Source organism: Megascapheus bottae, chromosome 5, assembly GCF_031878675.1.
Source record: "Megascapheus bottae isolate mThoBot1 chromosome 5, mThoBot2.hap1, whole genome shotgun sequence".
Classification (NCBI taxonomy): domain Eukaryota; kingdom Metazoa; phylum Chordata; class Mammalia; order Rodentia; family Geomyidae; genus Megascapheus; species Megascapheus bottae.
Window position 1 is genome coordinate 38,762,546 of NC_143513.1, and position 23,287 is coordinate 38,785,832.

At 39.2% G+C, this 23,287-nt stretch overlaps 2 protein-coding genes across 3 annotated transcripts in view; one reads left to right on the forward strand and one right to left on the reverse strand.

The window, feature by feature from the left end:
* Ccdc146 (coiled-coil domain containing 146) overlaps window positions 1–23,287 on the reverse strand; it is a 104,367-nt gene that overhangs the window by 67,527 nt on the left and 13,553 nt on the right. The window lies entirely within an intron of this gene.
* Fgl2 (fibrinogen like 2) lies at window positions 6,161–12,623 on the forward strand. The gene is made up of 2 exons (XM_090332916.1): window positions 6,161–6,904; window positions 9,708–12,623. Exons 1-2 carry the CDS (start codon window positions 6,289–6,291, stop codon window positions 10,412–10,414), a joined length of 1,323 nt encoding a protein of 440 aa, XP_090189042.1. The 5' UTR covers window positions 6,161–6,288; the 3' UTR covers window positions 10,415–12,623.

The window sequence follows — 23,287 nt, forward strand, 5'->3', positions numbered from 1 at the left end:
AACTGGACCCTGGTGGCTCAAGCCTGTAATTATAACTATACAGGAGGCTAATACCTGAGGGCTGCAATTCGAAGCCAGCCAAACCAGGAAAGTCCATGAGATTCTTATTTGCAATTACCTACCAGAAAACTGGAAGTAAAGCTGTGGCTCAAAGTGGTAGGGCACTCTCCTTGAGCAAAAGAGCCTGGGTGTGCCTAGGCCCTGAGTTCAAGTCCTATGACTGGGGGAAAAAAAGATTTGTATAATAAATCTTCCATAGAAGGTTCACACTGGAGAAATTTCTTTTTATATATATATTTTATTGTAGTTAATAGGATTATATTATATTTTCCAGAGAGAAGGTTCATTACTTCACATACATTGATACCCTTTCTCATGTCTTGGTCCCCATTTCCCTCTGCTCACCCCAGCCCCTTATCTTGTTTTCCCCCCTTCCCTATCCATTTCAAATAACCAAATACACATATATACAATATATCAGATAACCAGGAGAAATACTGTAACAATATGAGATAACCAAGGGACAGCAAAAGAGATGAGAGATAACATAGTACCTTAAGGACAACAATCACTCATTACATGGCTTTTGCTTCCATATCCTGGAGGTCCTTTCATTTAGTGTCATACTATATGGTATTATGTATCTAGGTTTTGTTCTGTTGCAAATCTCTCCTAGGAGAGCCCAAGGTTTCTACTGATTATGATAAATGAGGGAAACCATTGAGCCTATGTTCCTTTGAGTCCGGCTTACTTCACTTAATATGATTTGTTCTAAGTCTTTCCATTTCCTTACAAATGGGGCAAGGTCGTTCTTTCTGACAGCATCATAGAATTCCATTGTGTATAAATACTACATCTGTTGATCCACTCATCAAATGAAGGGCATCTGGGTTGGTTCTATATCTTTGCTATGGTAAATAGTGCTGCAATGAACATCGTTGTGCTAGTGGATTTAGTATGTCCTTGTTTCTGGATGATTGGATAAATGCCAAGTAAAAATTAGTCAAGATTTTTTTTTGCCAGTCCTGGGGCTTGAACTCAGGGGCTGAACCCTGTCCTTGGGCTTTCTCAAGGCTAGAGCTCTACCACTTGAGCCACAGCACCATTTCTGGCTTTTTCTATGTATATGTATGTGGTACCAAGGAATCGAATCCTGGTGTTTGTGAATGCTAGGCAAGCACTCTACCACTAGGCCAAACTCCCAGCCCCCACACTGGAGGAATTTCTATTCTAAATCTACCTGTGACAGAATTTCCCTTCTACACCAGGGCCTTATAAGATGTACCAAAGAGCTTAACTATTATTCCAGATTTAGTCAAAAGGAGACCGCTTTTGATCTCTCTCTGAGTGGCTGAACTATGGATTTCGTTTTTCAGTGCTACGCCTCAAATCCAGGACCTTATATATCCTAGACAAGCACTCTAGCCACTGAGCTACCTCCCCAGTCCCAATTTCCTTTGTTGTGTATGGTGGAGATTGAGCACAGGGCTTGGGCATGCTGGGCAAGTGTTTTGGTAGTGAACTGAAGACATAGCCATGCTTGTACTGGGGCTTGAACTGTGGGCCTGGGCCCTGACCCTAAGCTTCTTTTGATCAAGGCTAGAGCTCTACCACTTGAGCAACAGCTTTACTTACAGCTTTTTGTTGATTAATTGAAGATGAGAGTCTCATGGACTTTCATGCCCAGGCTGCCTTTGAACTGTGATTCTTAGATCTCAGCCTCCGGTATAGCAAGGATTACAGGCATGAACCACCAGAATCAGCTCAAAGATCTTTTGTGAAATTAATATTGATGGGTACTAAAATAAATATTATTTTCTGTTGCCATTTCAAACCAAGTATTTTAAAAGGGAAGATTTTAATTTTCAGGAAAGTATATACTTTTTTTCAAGAAGGCTAGGATTTAAATCAGAAAATAAAAGTTTTAAGCTTGTGAGTTTAATATCAATAAAAGAATCTTATTACTATAAATAGTTTCCATTACTAACTTCCTTTGATACAAATAGAAATGTTATATATTCCCTAAAAGTAGAATGTATAGGAGGAAATGAAGTTTTGATTTATGAATCTGATGTTTTCTCAATTAAACATAACCTATGTATATGAAATATAATTCTGAATATGTGATAAATATATATGATGAATATATATGAGAATACTGTATGAATAGGCAATTTCCCGATGTGGCTTATGGAAACAAATTTCACTACTTAAAAAGCCCACTGTGTATTGCTGTTAAACAACTTTTCAGATCTGAAAAGCACATGTGCAAGTGAGTATAAAGTGTATAGAGTGTTGGGTACAAGTGGATTGGGGGAGAAAAGGGAAGATTCGACACTACCATGAGAAATCATGGCTGACAGAAGGAGCAAGAAAGGCTAGGTATGAGAGAATGCACAAATGTTTTCCAACAAAATGGAAGAGGCAGAAACTGAAGGTCAGATGGCAAGATTTCTGTAGGAGTTGAGCACAAGAAATATGCTTCTCAGTTTTGTTGTAAAATTGTTTCCTCCGGGGGCTGGGAGTTTGGCCTAGTGGTAGAGTGCTTGCCTAACATGCGTGAAGATCCAGGTTTGATTCCTCAGTACCACATACATAGAAAAAAGCCAGAAGTTGTTCTGTGGCTGAAATGGTAGAGCTCTAGCCTTGAGAAAGCTCAAGGACAGTGTTCAGGCCCTGAGTTCAAGCCAAGACTGCAAAACAAAAAATGGTTTCCTCCTCCTTCTTGAAACTCTATCCCCCTGATCTTGTCTTAGTTCTTTGATCATAGTTTTGGTTTCTGCAGTTTCAGACAGCAGAAATTACAGACTGAAATACTTATGGATTTGGATTCTGTATTCATTTTCAAGCCTTGATGTTCAACTGTTGGCAAGATATTATGTCTTGTCGACACTTAAAATTTAACATATTTAAACAGGAATATAGTGACCACAACTATCTCCAGTTAACTACTATCTCCCTCTCAGCTGTCACTATCATGACATTACTTAGGTACAATCAGAGTCCTATTTCAGAATTCTTCAACTCTCCTTCTCCTACCATTTCTCCTCACTTGTCATCCTATGTATCTAACACAACTTAGCAATGTCTTTCTCCATCTAGCTCCCCTCTGGCCACCACTGAACTACCTTTTTCTTAGTGCTAGAAACCACACTAACTACTCTCACATATTTCCTATTGGTTTTAGCAGAAGAGTCATTACTAAAAATGGCCCTGAAGGAAAAATAGATTTCTACTTCTTTGCTTTAAACCTGTCTAGGTTTCCCAACTGATCTAGAAATTGACTATACTCTCTACATCATGGTTTCAATATGTCTTCTAGATTATCTTTCTACTTGGCAGTGTGACAGAGGAGAAAAACACATGACTCAGGTTCAAATTCCAGATCTTTCTTTTACATATTGGAGCCATAGGTAAGTCACTTATTGGGTTGAGCATTTTCTTTACTCTACAGCAAGTGCAGGAAGTAGTTGTAGAGATGGGAGGCTGCAGTGAGGTAGTATGTTGTTGCACAACATTCTGCCCCTATGGCGTATCAATTCATTTGGCAGGTATTAGTATCAATGAAACAGATTAATAAGATAGTCGATCCTTTCATTTGGGGAATTTCCAGTGGCTTCCGAAGAGAAAAGAGGCAGTTCCCAAAGTTCTTCCAAGTGTTTTGAGGTGGAACTATGCCATTAGCCTGTAGCTAAGTTAAATGGGGTGTGCAGGGCCCAATAATTACCAGCAGTGTTTGGAAAACAAATCCCTGATTCAAGCAGAGGAACCAAAAGCCCATTTTAGGAGACAGAATACTGCACTTTTGTTAGATTTAGAAAGGTTTAAAGTGCAAAAGATTTTGTTTAGAAGTCCAACCGGAAGAAAACAAGAGATCCTTTGCTATGTAGTCTACTCATTCTTGTAAGCCCAAGTGTCCAGGGTAGTGCCTTGCATGTAGAAGGTGAATAATTAAAATATAATGAATAAATAAACAAATAAGATAATGGCATGTATCTTATATATGTTCTAGCATAGTACTGAATAAATAGGAGACATTTGATGAATACTTGACTGGTGAATTTATGTTGTTTATATCTCAGCTTGTCAGGGGCATTTCATGACATACCAGAATTAAAACCATTATTCCCATACACGAGTATGATGCACTATCATCATTCTCTCTTTTTAAACGTATCTAGGCATTTATTTCTTTTTTCCATATATTTTTATTGTAATTAATAGAAGGGTTAAATTATATTCATCAGATAGAAAGTGTATTACTTCACATACATTGATACCTTTTCTCATGTCTTGGTCCCCATTTCCTTCCCCTCATCCCAGCCCCTCATCTTGTTTTCTCCCCCCTTCCCTATCCGATTTCAAATAACCAAATACGCATATATACAATAAATCAGATAATCAGGTGAAATACTGTAACAATATGAGATAGCCAAGGGACAGCAAAAGAGATGAGAGATAACATAGTACATTAAGGACAACAATCACTTTTTGTTTCTATATCCTGGAGGTCCTTTCATTTAGAGTCATTCTATATGGCCTTATGTATCTACATTTTGTTCTATTGTAAATCTCTGCTAGGAGAGCCCAAGATTTCTACTGATTATGACAAATGAGGGAAACCATTGAGCCTATATTTCTTTGAGACTGGCTTACTTCACTTAATATGATTTTTTCTAAGTCTTTCTATTTCTAGGCATTTATTTCTTCCTGCAAAACAGGTGGGTGTCGTCTTAGAAGTGAGTGAGGAAATGAAAATTTTTTTAAAGCTGGAGTTAAAAATTGTATGTAACAATGACTGGATACATAGGGTGGAATAAAGAGAAAAACACTATTTTTAGAAGATGGAGGCTCAGGAGACATAGGTGTGTAGAACATGTTTGACAAATTTGTTTATACACTGCATTTTTCCCTTCAGCACTCAAAAGTTTGTATAACTCTGGCTCTGATATGAGAGAACACCCAAATTCCTCCTCTACCAGCAGAAACAAAGGATCAGTAATGGTCATGGTCTTTTTATCCAGTGGGAGGGTGAACCAGGGTTGAAATCTCAGTTTCCTAAGGGTACAGCAACAAGAATAATCCCAGAAGGTGAAAGTAAGGTAGATATATTCTGAGAATGTAAAGAGGGTAATGTGGTTAGATTTAACTGTATATGGGGAAAAAAATCATTGGAAATCAGGCTAAATAAATATAAGACAAATTACAGAGTGCTGTAATTGTGATCTACATTGATTATAATGAAATCCTGTCTAAGGCAATTTAAAAAAAGGCAAAACAAATTTAAATAAGGTGCATTCTCAAACTGAAGTTGAACTCTTGCCATTGGCCAGTGGACAGAAATGTTCACAAACTACTGGGGCTGAGAGATGGTCTACTTTGGTCAGGTGACCTCTACATCATGTGGCTCACAGAGAGAGTGGAAGAACCTCGCATGGAGGTAGAAAGCGAAGGTGGGGCTGCCAGGCCTGGGTGCAAAGGGATTCATGAAACACATCAGAAAGACAGAAACAGAGGAGTTAAACTGGAGCCACTGTGGAAGATGGCAGGACAGTAACGAAAATGACAGGGGTAAAGAAGGCAGCTACTGAACTTGAGGAAAGACAGTCATGTATTTTCTATGTGTGTTTTGGGCATCTAGATAATTACATCCACCAGGCTAAATGTCAGAAGAAAAAGCAGCACTCTTTTCCTCTGTTTTCTTCCTTTTCAAACAGAGGAAACAAAACTTCATTGCCTGATCCAGAAAGCTACATGTTGTAATTTTTAGAAACTGTTAAAATGCTTAGGATTTCACCAGAAAAGCTAGTTCCCTCCTAAGCTAGTAACATCTTAGCAACATTTACTAACAGTTTCACTTCAGCAATACATTTGTTCTTCAAGTCATTTTACAACTGTTATATAAACACTGATCTTTGAAAACTAATTGTTTGGGTGACTTCAATCAGACTATAACGACATTATTTCTGAGAGGTTTTGCCTGTGCTTTCCAAATCGTGAAGCACGCAAATAAGTGATGGCAAGTGAATTCCCTGAATGTCTGCGCCCCACGGGCCGCGTCAAGCCATCCTAATGCAAATCTCGTGGGCAGAGACTGAATGACAGCCCCGCTCAGCATCAGCGGAGGACCATCTCCTCTTCCTGTGCGTTTCTGAACTTGTGATGCAAAGGCTCCCGCCCTTTTCTGGGAACACAGCCTGACCCAGGCAGCCTGGCTATTAAAGCTCTCTGCCTGCCTGCTGCCGGCAGGCTCCCCACTGCTCCCCACTGCTCCCCACAGCCGAGGAGATGAAGCTTCCTGGCCCCTGCTGGCTTGGCTCAGCTGTCCTGGCTGCTGCTTGCGGCTTGCTGGTGGTGGCAAACAATGAAACCCAAGAAATCCGAGATGAGAGGGCAAAGGACACCTGCTCAGTGGCCCTGGAAAGCACAGGCAAATGCTCATCGGCAGGCCAGTGCCCCTACCAGGTGACCCTGCCCCCGTTGGCCATTCAGCTCCCCCAGGAGTTCGGCAGACTGGACGAGGTGTTCAAAGAAGTCCAGACTCTCAAGGAAATCGTGAGCAGCCTCAGGAAGTCTTGCCAAGACTGTAAGTTGCAAGCTGATGACCACCGAGACCCAGGACATGCCCTGGGGTCCCCCGGCACCGGAGCCCCCGGAGAGGCTGGGGACCACCGGGTTGAAGAGCTGGAGAACGAGGTGAGCAAGCTGTCGTCAGAGCTGAAGACTGCAAAGGAGGAGATCGACGTGCTGCAAGGTCGCCTGGAGAAGCTGAATCTTGTGAATATGAACAGCATAGAAAACTATGTCGACAGCAAAGTGGCCAACCTCACATCGGTGGTCAACAGTCTGGACGGCAAATGTTCAGCCCAGTGTCCCAGTCAAGAGCAAATCCAGTCAAGGCCAGGTATGTGTATTTGTAATAATGCTTTCTTATCATTTGTTCAGGGAGGTTATATAGCTAGGGAGTGTCCATAGCCCCAGGGAATAAGTTAAATAGGTGAAGGATTAAATACATAAGCCTTTTGTTCATTTAGGTAGTCCAGGAAAAACAAGTATCTTCTGGAATGGGACTTCAGATGTGCTATCTGACCTCATTTCAAATCCCACCTCTCTACCCACAAGAAGGCACTTTCAGTTTCAACATGTTACTTGCTTAATGTCAGACCTTCACACAAGCACAAGCAGCAAGAGAGAATTTCTTAATGGTTTTGTGCATTTAGTCTATCATTTTACCTATGTGTTTGAACGCATGAGAGAGAAGCCTGTGTTGGCAGCTGTGCTTTGTTCATTGGACGTTAGTTTTTCTTGGAGCTGGATGACTGCCATATCTCAAATAGCAACAAGTGGTGTTTGAAAGATTTTTAGCAAGCAATCTGCTGTTCATAATTGCAAATATCGACTGAAAATGGGAGACTGCATAGATGAAATAAAAGCCATTCCTAGTGGCACATAAACACTTCAAGGGAAGGATTTTATCACTAAAGGAAGGAATAAATTCTTTGTTTTTCTCTTTGATTTTAAGCTAGTGTTCAAGAATAAACAGAATCCATTCTCACTATTCAAATGACTTAACTTCAACACATGAGAAAACACAGACCTAACTGCCTATTCTGGCAATGAGCTAATGGTACCCACAATTCCTTACTTTCTAGGACCTCTACCACTCTTGGCCATCTTATGGAGAGCCACCTCTGCATTGGGACCAATGCCTACCCATTTAAAGAGACATACCAGAGATTGCTTCTCACACTAAAATACTTCAGGCATGCTCCATCCCCAAAGGATTTTCCAGAGTGGGTGAAAGGAAGGCAGTGGTTTCAAAGAGCATGGCTGGTAATACTCTTGGCAGCTTAGATGTTAATTTCACAGATTGCAAAGCAGATGTTTAGGACTTTGGTGAAATCACTGAGTACCCAGCTAGATATGACACTGCCTGGTAGCTTGTAGTAATATGAAAACAAGACTACTCATTTTTTCTCCTAAGGGTTAAAAATAGCTGAATGTTCTGAGTTCCAAATATACAGGCATATAAAGAGTGTATTGGTATGTTCGTCTATAAATCCTAGATACTTGAAAGGCAGAGGAGAGGATTATGAGACCAACTCCAGGCAAAGTTAATAAAAATTCTATCTAAAAATATTAGTTTAATTTAAAAAATAAAAGCAAAAGGAGTAGTCATAAAACTGAAGTGATGGAGTGTTGCTCCAGGCACAAGGCTCTGGCTTCAATTCCCAGTACCACAAAACAGCAGTAGAAGCAACAACAACCATCCTCATGAATATATTTTTGCATCTTACAGTATCATATATTAAACTCACTTCATAGGCCATACATTTTTATACAAATTATTTGGGAATAATTAGCTGCCTTTCATTTCTACCAAACCTTGTTTAAGGATGACACCTTAAAAATAACCACCTGCTGTTTCTTTGTAGAAACCAAACTTGTGAAATAATAAATTCAGAATTACATGGGACATTATTGAGAAAAGACTTTTAAAAAATCAGCTTTCTTTGTATAGTTTTCAATGAAATTAAATGTGAATTTACAATTGATGCAATGCACTCAAGCTTTCATGCATCATTTGGAACATATGCTATAAAACTTCCATTCTGTGCCTAAACTGAAGTTGTAGAAGAGTTGGGATCATCTAGGTTTTAGGACAGGAAAACAATGCCATGTGAATAAGTTTTACTTCCAGGCAGATGTGAGGCTGTGTCTCATCTCTATTATTTAATTCTCGTGTGAATTTGAGTAAGCCACTGGTCTTCTTTGGGCCTAAATATACCCATCAGCAAACTGGTGATAGGTAGGTTGATGAGTAAATTAAATATGAAACTGTCATCCAGTGTTTAGCAAAATGTCTAGAATATAGCAGTCCTCATTAATTATTACTTTTACTTACTCATTTTTAGAGTTGTTCATTATTCATGTTATGAATACTAAGCAAAAGCATGTCAGAGTCCTGTGTATCACACTAAATTCATGTTCTGAGTCCTTAAAAATCACTTGCTGAGCTGGGTGTGGTGGCTCACACCTGAAATCCTAGCTACTCAAGAGGCTGAGATCTGAGAATTGCAGTTCAAAGCCAGCCCGGGCACTAAAGTCTGTGAGACTTTTATATCCAATTAACTACCACAGAACTGGAAATGGTGCTGTATCTCAAGGGGTAGGGTGGTAGCCTTGCACTGAAGAGCTTAAGGACAATGCCCAGGCCCAGAATTCAAGTCCCAGGGCTTAGTGGTGGAGTGCTTACCCAGCATGCACAAAGACCTGGGTTCCATTCCTCTGTACCACATACATAGAAAAAGGCCAGAAGTGGTGCTGTGGTTCAAGTGGTAGAGCTCTAGCCTTGAGAAAGCCCAAGGACAGTGAGCAGGCCCTGAGCTTAAGCCCAGGACTGGCAAAAAAGAAAAAGAAAAAGAAAAAAAAAAAGAAAACAAAGAAAAGAAAAAGCCAGATGTGGTGCTATTGCTCAAGTGGTAGAGCTCTAGCCTTGCAAAAGCCCAAGGACAGTGCTCAGACCCTGAGTTCAAGCCCCAGGACTGGTAAGAAAAAAAATCACTTACTGACCAGGTTCAGGTGAATTTAGCAGAGCAAGGTTTTGTTATCACCATTAATAATCAAGACTGCATTTGTATAAAGAGTTCTTCAGATGCATGCTTTAATTAACAAAATCCAATGCCTTTCTTCTCTTCCTCCTTCAGTTCAACACTTAATATATAAAGATTGTTCTGACTACTACGTAATAGGCAAAAGAAGCAGTGAGATCTACAGGGTTACCCCAGATCCCAGAAACAGTAGCTTTGAGGTGTACTGTGACATGGAGACCATGGGGGGAGGCTGGACTGTGCTGCAGGCTCGTCTTGATGGAAGCACCAATTTCACCAGAACATGGGAGGACTACAAAGCTGGCTTTGGAAACCTCCAGCGAGAGTTTTGGCTGGGAAATGATAAAATTCATCTTCTGACCAAGAGCAAGGAAATGATCTTGAGAATCGATCTTGAAGACTTTAATGGTGTCAAACTGTACGCCCTCTATGACCAGTTTTATGTAGCCAATGAGTTTCTCAAATACCGTTTACACATTGGCAACTACAATGGCACAGCTGGGAATGCCTTACGCTTCAATAAGCATTACAACCATGATCTGAAGTTTTTCACCACCCCAGATAGAGACAATGATCGCTATCCCTCTGGTAACTGTGGGTACTATTACAGTTCGGGGTGGTGGTTTGATGCATGCCTTTCTGCAAACTTAAATGGCAAATACTATCACCACAAGTACAAAGGTGTCCGTAATGGGATTTTCTGGGGCACTTGGCCTGGTATGAGTGAGGCACAGCCTAGTGGTTACAAGTCTTCTTTCAAAGAGGCCAAAATGATGATTAGACCTAAGCACTTTAAGCCATAAGTCATTAGTGCTCATCTCTCTAGGCATTTATTATAAATAGGGTAATGGATTTCCCAACACTTTGGAATATGTTTTATTTTCTATTCCCTTTTTATGACTAAAAATTGTCTCTGCGTAGCAGATTCTTCAGCTACATAGCTTTTAAAAAATGTGCACTTCAAAAGCCTCCTTTGAGGCTGTTGTCCAATGCATGCATGAAAGTATTGAGAATTCCACATTTTATTTATAAATTATTTTAATTGCTATTGAGGAGTTTTCTATTATTTGTATTGCTTTCTAAAATTAAAAAAATATCTGTTCAATAAGAGATTCTCAGAAGCACTTGTTTTTATGGTTGTGTCTAAACAAGCATATTTGGAAAGATATACCCTTTTATTCTATAAATTATTTGTATATCTGTGTCTAATACTGTAATCTTCATTCTGAGATATACATATTGTTGCATTTACTTTGGGTTAAGAAAATATTACAGCATTTTAGTTCCCAAACAATGGAAAATATGCAGTGATTAACCTATTTGTGTAATATTCATGGAATGTTTGGCATTAAAGTTGGGCATGGTGATACATGCCTGTAATTCAGCAATAGGGAGGCTGAGGCAGGAGGATTGAGTTTGAGGTCAGCCTGAGCTACATAGTGAGATTCTGTCTCGAAAGAGAGAAAGAGAGAACGAGAGAAAGAGAAGGAAAGAATAAAAGAAAGAAGACAGACAGAAAGAAAGAAAGAAAGAAAGAAAGAAAGAAAGAAAGAAAGAAGAGAAAGAGAAAGATTGATACAGGGGTGGTGGCTCATGCCTGTAATCGTAGCTACTCAGGAAGCTGAGATCTGAGGGTCAAGGTTCAAAGCCAGTCCCGGCACTAAAGACATAGAGACTCTTATCTCCAATTAACCACTAGAAAAAAAAAATCAGGAAGTGGTGCTGTGGCTCCAGGGGTAGGGTGGTAGCCTTGAGCTGAAGAGCTCAGGGACAGCACCCAGGCCCAGAGTTCAAGTCCCATGACTGACAAAAAAAAACCCCCAAAAACAAAACCCCAAAAACAAGGCATAAAACATCTTAAAATGTGATAGTCTAATGTCACTTTCAAAACATTTAGAAAACAATGGAATTCATTTGCAGTGCATAACATAGATTCCGGATAGCAAAAAGTATAAAGTTTGCTCACTATTGTGCTAGACTACTGGTAGACTTTCTTTTAGGAGATACATGAGTGTGGAGGAAGAACCATTTATGTGCACTTTTAAAGCCAGTTTTTAAATGTAAAGCAATGATACTGTTGAGTAATATACTCAAAAACTTAGCTTCATAAGCATTTATGTTTTCTAGAATAAATTTATTTATTAAAAACATGAATTTTTAAACATATTAAACATTTTAACCCTAACTAGTGGATTGTTTATTTTACTATCATAAATTGAAAAGCATGGTTTATTTTTTAAGAGAGTGCCCATTGGGGCCGGGAGTTTGGCCTAGTGGTTAAAGTGCTTGCCTAGCATGCATGAAGACCCGGGTTCGATTCCTCGGCACCACATACATACAAAAAAGCCGGAAGTGGTGCTGAGGCTCAAGTAGTAGAGCTCTAGCCTTGAGAAAGGCCAAGGACAGTGCTCAGGCCCTGAGCTCAAGCCCAGGACTGGTAAAAAAAAAAAAAAAAAAAAAAAAAGAGAGTGCCCATTGATTTTCATAGGTTCTAGGTATAATTTGTGAGGAGGTTAGCAAATAAACATCTATGAAAATACTGTGTCTTGGGCCGGGAGTTTGGCCTAGTGGTTAAAGTGCTTGCCTAGCATGCATGAAGACCCGGGTTCGATTCCTTGGTACCACATACATAGAAAAAAGTCAGAAGTGGTGCTGAGGCTCAAGTGGTAGAGCTCTAGTCTTGAGAAAGTCCAAGGACAGTGCTCAGGCCCTGAGCTCAAGCCCAGGACTGGCAAAAAAAAAAAAAAAAAGAAAAAAAAGAAAATACTGTGTCTTTGCATGTTATTTTAAGGGATCATGATTTGAAAACTTTTATCACATTTTTCTACCAAATTTCTTAACACATAAATTTCTTTTTAGAATAATTTTATATCATTCACTATAAAATATATTGTAGTTTGGTAATCTTTAACATGTCAATGGAAATAGGTTATATCTAATACTCCTTTACCTTAACATGATGATCCATTAATATATGCTACTGTTAATAAATGTAGGCTATATACAAATGTATTTTAAAGTCTTGTGTTGGTTTCATTTTGTTGGTTAACATTTACCATAAGATTTGATTTCCAAATATTATCATTCCTATAAAATGATGACTGGAATTAGTCTTTAGAAATTTGGGTTGATTATCCAGTGAGAGGAAATCAAATTTTACTGACAAACAGTAAAACTAAATTAGTGGCACATCCATTAACAGATATATCCAATGAAAGATTTTAAAGGTAAAAGACATGACTAATTACAATAAGCTCTTATTTGAAATCTTTTATCTGCAAACAGGGTTTGTCTTGTGCCTTTTTAAACCCTTATAAAGATTTACTCCATATATCTATTTATTCTTCAATGTGTAAAGCATCAGCTATTACTTGTAAAATAGTATTTGCTCTGTATGAAAAGTTAGGAGTGTTATTTTCTTAATGGGAAGACAGAAACAAGTAGAAAGACACCATTATCTTATTTCCTTCTGAAACACTGTTGATACATTTGCAATACAAAAATTCCCATTTCCTTCTGCAACATTCAACTCCACCTCCTCCTGCTCTTGTAAATGCAGCTGAACAAGCTCAGCCCCTTAGCATAACAAAATGCTTCCTAATATTAGCCAGTACTTCTACTTTCAGTTTTTCCCAGTTCCTCTTCCACACCACAGTTAGAGGGTTTATTTAGAAACACAACTCTGATCTTGTACTGTACTGCCTCAAACTTTAAACACTCTCCACTTTCTATATAAAATAAACTCCAGCAAACAAGCCTCTTCCTGAACCTGATTTCTGTCCACCTTTTCAGTGTCATTTTCTGCTCTTACTCACTTGTGTCACACTGAATGACTTGTGCTCCAACAAATCATGTTCTCTCATGTTTTCCTGATTTTTCGTACATTATTCCCTGAGTCTAGATAGATGTTATCCTCTACCTCTGTTGTGGGCCGGCCAAGGACAGAGACTCAGGAGTCAGGCTTCCCAAGTTTGAATGGCAGCTACATCATTTGCAGCCATATGCTTAATTTAATGTTTCCTTCAGCTATGAGTGGGGACAGTTTATTAGTCTGTCTGATAAACTCTTATTGGGATGATTAAATGAAGTAACATGTAGAACACTTCCAACATGTTTTATTTAATTATCATCATCATACTGAATAGTTTTCGCTTCTGGACATCTGTGCCTTTTCTCTCTGATATCATAGCATCTTATTCATTTCAATAATTTATATTACTCACTGGCCGGGAGTTTGGCCTAGTGGTTAAAGTGCTTGCCTAGCATGCATGAAGACCCGGGTTTGATTCCTCAGTACCACATACATAGAAAAAAGCCGGAAGTGGTGCTGAGGCTCAATTGGTAGAGCTCTAGCCTTGAGAAAGTCCAAGGACAGTGCTCAGGCCCTGAGCTCAAGCCCAGGACTGGCAAAATAATAATAATAATAATAATAATAATACTTTATATTACTCAATAATGTATTCTGCGATAATTTTCTAGGTTCTACCCTGAAATCAGTTATATTAGCATTGAGGAAGAGCTGTAGTTTTAAGAAGCTAGAGTTGTAATTGGAAAGAGAATGGGTAATGTCAAATCTGAGATTAGAGAGACTGATTATAGGCAGGAGGCTATTGAAAGCCAGGGGAAAATACATCCAGACTAATTATATATCCTACAGGAGTAGGACATAGTCGTGGTGAGCATTTAGAAGCAGTCCTAGGAAGATGGCTCTGGATGCATGCCACAAAGAGAAGCTTGGCTGCACTAGGCTGAATGCATGGTGAGTGTTTACTAGACTGAAGTCCTAAGGAAAAGAGAGTCAGGTTTATCATACTACCAAGAGTTTACTGTAATACTGAAATCAATAAAATTCTTTCTTAAAATTACCATTTAGAGGAACAATTCCATCTATCTACACACCAACCTCCTCCCTCTCCCAAGAGATAACAAGGAGAGGTGGCTGAATCCAAATTGCAGTTTTGTTCTATGCATTGCCAAGTTGCAAACACCTCCTCAATCAGGCCTTGCCAGCTTTCTTTTGATTATTCACTAGAAAGAGCTAGAAAAAAGGGGAAAGGGTGCATTTCAGAAAACACAATGCTCAGAGTCCCCATCATAAATGTACCTCACTTACTGAATGCTTGCTAAGGCTCTCTATCTTGCTGGAAGATGAGGTTGCTTTCTTTGCCAAGGGAATGAATGATCTTACATCTCCTTTGGGCTTCTGTGTCCCACTTGACAGAATCTCTAGACTGATAACAATAGAATAAAGTCAAATGAGAGAGGAAAGCTGCACAAATTTGCTCATCTTTACCAAGAAAGACAGGTGTAGACAGACTGAGGTTACTTGACTAAAGAAGGAGCAGAAATTTAGAAGTCACTGGTTTCATTGATATAGGTAGGCTGATAAGAAATTATGGATTCAACTATGTAGCTTATGGATATGTGCCTGGACACTGAAAACTTTACAAGAAGGAATAGGAGATACACTAGGCCTCCTTGGCACAGGTCAAAACTTTCTTAATAAGGACCAAGAATCACAACAAATCAGAAAAAGGCTGGATAAGTGGGACTGCATTAAACTGTAGAGCTTTTGTATGGAAAATGACATACCTAGTAAATTAATTAGGAAGCCTACAGAGTGGGAGAAGATCTTCACCAACCACACAACGGAAAAAGGCCTCACATCTAAAATATATCAACAGCTCAAAAAATTGAATCACTCCAAAACTAATCTCCAAAGTAACAACCATTGCATTAAAAGATGGGCCAAAGACTTAAAGAGAGTATTCTCTGAAGAAGAAACAAAAATGGCCTATAGACACATGAAGAAATGCTCAACATCTCTGGTCTTAAAAGAAATGCAAATCAAAACAACTCTAAGATTCCACCTCACTCCAGTTAGAATGGCCAGGATCAAAAAAAACTAATAACAACAGTTGCTGGAGGGGACATGGCCAGGAGGGATCACTACTACACTGTTGGTGGGAGTGCAAACTCGTATGGCAGTTCCTCAAAAGACTAAACATAGAGCTCCCCTATGACCCAGCAATTCCACTACTTGGCATTTACCCAATCATCCAGAAACAAGGACATACTAAATCCACTAGCACAACGATGTTCATTGCAGCACTACTTACCATAGCAAAGATATGGAACCAACCTAGATGTCCCTCACTTGATGAGTGGATCAACAAGATGTGGTATTTGTACACAATGGAATTCTATGCTGCTATCAGGAAGAACGACCTTGCCCCATTTGTAAGGAAATGGAAAGACTTAGAACAAATCATATTAAGTGAAGTAAGCCAGACTCAAAGGAACATAGGCTCAATGGTTTCCCTCAGTGGTCATAATCAGTAGAAACCCTGGGCTCTCCTAGAAGAGATTTGCAATAGAGCAAAACCTTGATACCTAAGGCCATACAGTATGATGCTAAATGAAAGGACCTCTAGTATATAAAAACAAAAGCCATATAATGAGTGATTGTTGTCCTTAATGTACTATGTTATCTCTCATCTCTTTTGCTGTTCCTTGGTTATCTCATATTGTCACAGTATTTCACTTTGTTATCTGATATACTGTATATGTGTGTATTTGGTTATTTGAAATCGGATAGGGAAGGGGGGAGAAAACAAGATGAGGGGTGGGCATGGGGGGGAGGGAAATGGGGACCAAGACATGAGAAAGGGTATCAATGTATGTGAAGTAATGCACCTTCTGTCTGGTGAATATCATGTAACCCTTCTGTTAATTACAATAAAAATATATGAAAAATGAGCTTCAAAATAAAGAATTTTTTTATTATCTAAGTTTCCTATCTTAATAGAAATATCTGGGAGTAATTTTATTATAACTTTTCATGTATTTGTTGACCATTTTTACTTCCTTGTTGAAACATATCCAGCTTATTGGCTCATTTTTAAACTGGATTGTATGTTTTGTGGTTTTACTTGAACTTTGTGAGTTCATTGTATATCTTGGATATGAATTCTTTGTTAAATATATAGATTAAAAATTAGGAAGTGGCACTATGGTGCAATGGGTAGGGCAGTAGCCTTGGGCTGAAGAGCTCAGAGACAACACCCATGCCCAGAGTTCAAGCCCCAGGACCAACAAAAAAAATGTTTTAAGCTGGGTGCGGTAGCTCATGCCTGTAATTCTAGCTACTCAGGAGGCAGAGATCTGAGGATCAAGGCTCAAAGCCAGTCTGGGAACAAAAGGTCTACAGACTCTTATCTCTCATTAACCTCTAGAAAATGGGAAGTGGGGCTTGGTTCAAGGGTAGGGCCATAGCCTTGCCCTGAAAAGCTCAGGAAGAGTGCCCAGGCCGAATTCAAGCCCCCATGACCCAGCGCCCCCCCACACAAAATTAATGTACTATGTTATTTCCTTTCTCTTTTGTCTCCCTTATGGCTAATTTCATGTGGTTACTGTATGTGATTTTGTTACCTGGTATATTGTATATATATTTGTTTGTTTATTTGAAATAGGGGAGGGAAGAGGGAAATAGGATGATTGGAAGGGGATGGGGGGATGGAAACAGGGACAAAAACATGAGAAGGTATCAATATGCAAGAAGTAATACACCCACAGCCCCTCTATACATTACCCAACAATAAAATTTAAATATATATAAACAAAAAAATGAGCTTTAAAAGCCAGGCATGATGGCTCATGCCTGTAATCCTAGCTACTCAGGAGGCTGAGATCTGAGGATCGCAGTTCAAAACCAGCCTTGGCACTAAAGATCAAGAGACTCATCTCCAATTAATCAATAGAAAACTGGAAGTGGGGCTATGGCTCAAGGAGTAGGGCAGTAGCTCTGAGCTGAAGAGCTCAGGGACAGCGCCCAGTCTCAGAGCCCCATGACAGACCCTCCCCAAAAGAAAAGCTTTAATAAGAGCTACCTTGAAAGACATTGAAAATATGTCTGGGGATGTCATTGATTGAAAGTTTGCCTAGAGTACTAAAGATCCCCAGTACAGTTACAGTAAAGGACAGTCCTCTCACAAGTTTAATAGAAATACCATGTTTTAAGTAATACATGGAAAACATATGAGATTTATTTGTACTTTCTGTGAAGTTGATTTTCATCAGTTGCATTTTTTTCTATAGAAGATGCATATTTCTTACTTTCCAAACTCTTAACATTTTTCTTGCCATAGCTTTATGACTGTCAATTGGTTGTAAGAAAGGGTTGCATTTTGACACATCTGTATATTCAAAGCAATGTACCTTGATCAGACTCACCTACTCTTTCTCAATCTCCCTTTCTTGACACTCATTAAACTCAATTGTCTCATTTTTTTTTACTGTACACAAAGTATTTTGAACATATTCACTCTTTCACTGTCTCCACTTCTCACTAATACCCCAACCCCACACAGGACCAGCTTTACCTTTTATTGTTAGAGACATCAGTGATCTTCCATTTGGTTTCTTTTGTTTTGCTTTCTCAAGGCTAGCACTCTGCCACTTGAACCACAGCGCCACTTCCAGTTTTTTGTGGGTTTTTTTTTTCTGTGTATGTGGTACCGAGGACTCAATCCCAGGGCTTTGTGCATGCAAGGCTAGCACATTACCACTAGGCTACGCCATTTGGTTTCTTTAATAAATATTTCCCTCAGGTCATCCAAGTTAGAGGTAGCTTAGTCTTACATTTCAAATCACCCCAGAATGACCACACATGCATGTGACTGGCACTTTTCAGAGCCCTGGTAATAGTTCCAGGGTTCTCAGCTTGCTGTAGCTAATGCTGTCCATCCAGGCTGTGCCCTACACTCCTGGGGAAAAGAACACTTCTGTTATCTACAAGCTGTTCATCATTTGTACACCACTATCCACTTTCATCTTTCCTGACATTCTGTGTATGTTTCTCATGAAATGAGCTAATTTTCCAATGAAAAACACACAGAGTAAACCTTGGTATCAGTCCTCCGCTGAATTTCTGATGCATCTAGAAAGTGGAAAATAACTCCAGTGATCTCAGTTTAAGATGAAACATTCTCTTTTTATCTTATCGAAACAATTATATATTTCTTTGACATAAGACATTTTACAAATTAACAATTTCCAGGGAGTTATTGTCCCTATTTAATCTAGTGGTTAAAAATTTCTTCCTGTAGTTAAGTCAAAATTTATAACAACTCTGACAGAAGAGGCAAACAAGTTTTCATTCTGTCTAAACACTGTTTTACTCCATGGTTACATGGCAGAATTTACTGAGGAACACAGCCTGCACTTTGGAAGATCTTTGGAAGGTGAAAGCATTCTCATATAAGTAAGTGCCAAAGTTCTAATTTTCATTGTTAGATAAAATAACTCTTAGAAAATATATCACTAACAAATGAGTAGTGTTGGTAATGGTACATCCTACATAAAGTCAATTTTTAAATTTGAAAAAGCCAACTATTAGAAACCTAGAGACCCTGGAAATATGGGCCGTTAGGAAAAGTTGGACAGAAAAAGATGGATACCTTCACAATGAATACAGGGCTGGAATATCACATGTTGAGCTGTGAGTGGAGAGGTTTGAAAACTGTGTTCCCTGTGGCCCTACCGTTCTGCAAGTTTCAAGACTGCCAAAGAAAGCAAGGTTGGGGAATAAGTCAGGCAAATGGACTTAATGTGTCTGTCTTTAATTTCACTGAAAAAATAGGATTGAGATTTCTTTTTCTTTTGACACTTGTGGGGCTTGAACTCAGGGCCGGAGAGCTGTCCTGAGCTCTTTTTGCTCAATGCTGGTGCTCTACAACTTTGGGCCACAAGGGCCATTTTCGGTTTTCAGGTGTGGCTCTTAAGACACAGTCCACTTCCCATTTTCTGGTAGTTAATTGGAGAGAAGAGTCTAATGGACTTTTGTGATTGGGCTGGCTCTGAACCATGATCTTCAGATCTCAGCCTCTTGAGAAGCCAGTATTACAGGTATGAACTACCAGTGCCTGGCTAGGATTAAGATTCTTTTCAAAAGAAAAATTATAATTATTCCTTTTCTTTGCATATCCCTTGGCAGGGGGGCTCAAGTAACAGAAGTTAGGTTGCCTTGATTAGAAAATGTATTTAGAAACAGAAGGATACTTTCCCCTTTTAAGTTTGCTCTTTAAAATAGTAATTCTGGCTGGGTACTAGTGGCTCATGCCTATAATTCTAGAAACTCAGGAGACTGAGATATGAGAGGATCATAGTTCAAAGCCAGCCTGGACAGGAAAACCCAGGAGACTCTTGTCTTCAAATTAACTACTAGGAAAAAAAAACCAAAACAGGAAGTGGAGCTGTATTTCAAGTAGTACAACACTAGTCTTGGGCACAAAGGCTCAGAGACAGTGCTCATGCCTAGTTCAAAAGCTAGGACAAATAAAAATAAGGAGCTCTATAGTGTTAATTTTTAGTGAAGTGCTTTGCTAAGTAGCAATTCTTTTGAAGATCTTGGCATGACTATACACAGAACAGTGAGCTACAAATTTGTAAGGAACATCAACTAGAATATCATCACTTCGTACCTTTGAAGTTTGGAAAGCTACTTTAGAATAAAGGAAAAAAAAACCCCAGGAAAGAAAATAAGTGACCAGAAGTAAGTATAGCTCACTTTGGAGAGGTTATTGAAGTAGACGTCATTATACTGTGTCAGAAACTGAGATGCTTCCAGAAAAAGATCAGATCACATTAGGCCTTACATGAAATGTAGAATTCTGAAGCTCAGAAATGCTGTGCAGAGTACGCCCTACCTGGGAAAATCAGAAGCTAGTCAGGAAATAGTAACCATCTAATGTGGCAGGAGTAAGACTGTGTCAATGAATAGTAAAAATGTGTGGGCTAGCTACTCAGAAGGCTGAGATCTGAAGTTCAAAGCCTGCCAGGGCACAAAAGTCCATGAGACTCTTATCTCCAAGTAACCCCCAGAAAACTGGAAGTGGTGCTGTGGCTCAAGTGGTAGAGCTGAAGAGTTCAGGGATAGTGCCCAAGACCAGAGATCAAGCCCCATAATCACCAACCAGAAAGACAGACAGACAGAGAAAAGAAAGAAAGAAAGAAAGTAGGAAAGAAAGAAAGAAAGAAAGAAAGAAAGAAAGAAAGAAAGAAAGAAAGAAAGAAAGAAGTGATGTTGGATAAGTCTGTGGAGGGATTTCACTGCAAGGAAAAAATGATGACAATTATATTAAAGCAAGGGAAACTTCAAATCTATGATCTCTCCTCTGCCACCTAAAGATTTGTCAGTGCTGAGGCTGGATTTGTAAGATGACACAGGGATATTGGGTGGGAAAGAAAATAAGAGAGAACCCAGAAGCTGTTTTTACAAAATAGTAGATTGGCCAAAGATAGCAAGAAAGAGATGGGTGGAGACAAGAACAAAAATAAAACCTCACCAGAGGATAGGAAGCCAGGCTCTGGAGCAGTGTGCAGAAAGGAATTATAGGGAGAGGCATCTGCCATCAGGAGAAATTTTAGAATGCTTTGTTGCTGGATGTGCCATGGAACTTATGTCCACCTCTCCTAAAGGACAATCACAAGGGCCTATGTCTCAAAGTATTCAGAGTCCTCTGGCTTCCCAATGCTTTCTGTAAGTGGATCTGTGCTTCCTTCAGGCTGTGCTGGGATGGGTCTCAAGGTAGGAAGTGAGAAGGCTCGGTTTTATTCAGGTCTAGAGCTGGGGTCATGTATTTAGAGCTGGGATCTTCCCTGTGGTGTCTCAGGTGTAATGTGGTAGAGGTGAAGGGAATGTGGGCAGGGAGAAAACAAGCCCTCACCCAGCATCCTTCACACAGCATCCTTCACCTCTACAACCATCAAATCCAGATCTATTACATTTATGTAAGAAAAAAAAACTGACAATGATAAAAGTGGTGTAATAGAGTGAGGTATCCCTAAAGAATCATGAGATAGAAAGACAGAAATGTATTATTAATGTAAAGCAAGGCTCAGAAAACTTAAATTATTTACTAAGAATGCATAGCTAGTTTATACAGATCTAGAACGAAAGTCCGCTTTTAATTTCCCACTTTCCACTGATCTGATTTTTTTTCTCCCCAACCTACTAAGATAATTTGAGCTATCCACTCTTGTGGGTAGCCTTTTCAGTAAAGCAATGTCTGAGCTGAAAGCCAAGTGACTCTTGTGTCCTCTCCTTTCAAATTTCTGATCTCAGGTAGGTGCTCCTATTTGTCACTGGGGATGCATGGGCTGAGAATCTGAAAAGGACTTTTGCCTCAGGAGATGATGGACTTGGCATTTGGCTCTAGGCTTGTTTCTGGTGTCTCCTTTCTATTATACTCACAAGAAGTGTATGCCAGAAGGAACAAAGGTTAACACATGACTCAAATCACCAAGGTACTAGGAAAAAACACAGGAAACAAATTTATGGCTTCAAAGTAACAAAGGTCATTGAAAACATGAAACAAACTCTTGAAGCTACAAAGAAAAGATTGATTGATTTAAGCACATTAAAAATAATCTTCTACATAGGGGGAAAACCCTACCCATCGAGAACTTGAAAGTAATCAAATAGATGAAAGCTGTGCAAATTGTACACAACTATGTGTATAATTCATAGTTCCTATGAATATGTAACTACTTAATAGAAAAGTGGAAAAGGAGAATGTAGAAAAACCATTAAGAAGGATGCACAAATGGGTCTTTTATATTAAACACATTTCTAGCCTCTGCAATTGTGATGCTTTATCATTTGCCCTATGTAAATTCACAGGCTATATCTTGTTCTGGAAAACCTGATAACAGGTGTCTGAATCACCGGACCTTTAGCTTCCAGCCTTCCTCATTGCATATCTAACCTCACTTCCCCTGATTCACATTTTCCAAAAGCAAATGAGCGGATCCCTTATCTGTCTGGACCACTCCTTGTCAGGTACTAGACACAGAGTACCTGACCTATGCCCAAGAATTCCACATGAACAATGCAAACTGATCACTCTAAGCCTGCTTAACCTACCTCCTCTATTTTCTGCCAATTGTATTTGATGTGCCAATCTACAAAGTCACTGGCCTATACTTGTCTTCCATAGGAAAGGAGACTGAAGAGACAATTTACTGAATGTAAATATATAACGAGAATATTATTGAGACAATCACCCAAATCTGAATGAGGCCTATAGATTAGTTAATGGTATTATAACAATGTCTATTCCCTGGCAGAATCATGTTGTGAGCATGTAGAAGAATGGTCTTATTTCTAGGAAAGATGCTGATTTGTTATTAATGGGCAGGAGGAAGGGGTGAGTAAGAAGACAAAGAAGGGGATTTAGCTAATATGGTAGAGTGGTAGCATCTGGAGAATGTAGGTAAAAGGCCTTGGTAATATTTTTTGTTCTTGTAACTTTCCTATATGTTCAATATTATATCATTTTTTTTAAGTAAAAACTAGGGCTGGGAGTTTGGCCTAGTGGTAGAGTGCCTGCCTATGCACAAAGACCTGAGCTCTATTCCTCGTTACACATACATCGAAAAAGCTGGAAATGGTGCTGTGGTTCAAGTGGTAGAGTGTTAGCCTTGAGAAAAGCCCAAGGACCATCTCAGGCCCTGAGTTCAAACCCCATGACTAGCAAAAAAAAAAAAAGTAAAAACTATACAAAAAGGAAGCAATTTTGTAGGTTAGATGCCACAATACTGCTAAAGCACTATTTTAAAAATTACCTTTTTATTTTATTCTTTCCCAGTTTGATTCCATTTGATTGTTATTGCTC

What these genes read in the sequence shown, in the direction of transcription:
- Fgl2 (XM_090332916.1), top strand. Translation starts at nt 6,289, where the DNA reads ATGAAGCTTCCTGGCCCCTGCTGGCTTGGCTCAGCTGTCCTGGCTGCT. An exon ending in GCAAATCCAGTCAAGGCCAG is followed by an intron (nt 6,905 to 9,707) that starts GTATGTGTATTT and finishes TTCCTCCTTCAG; the next exon opens with TTCAACACTTAATATATAAA.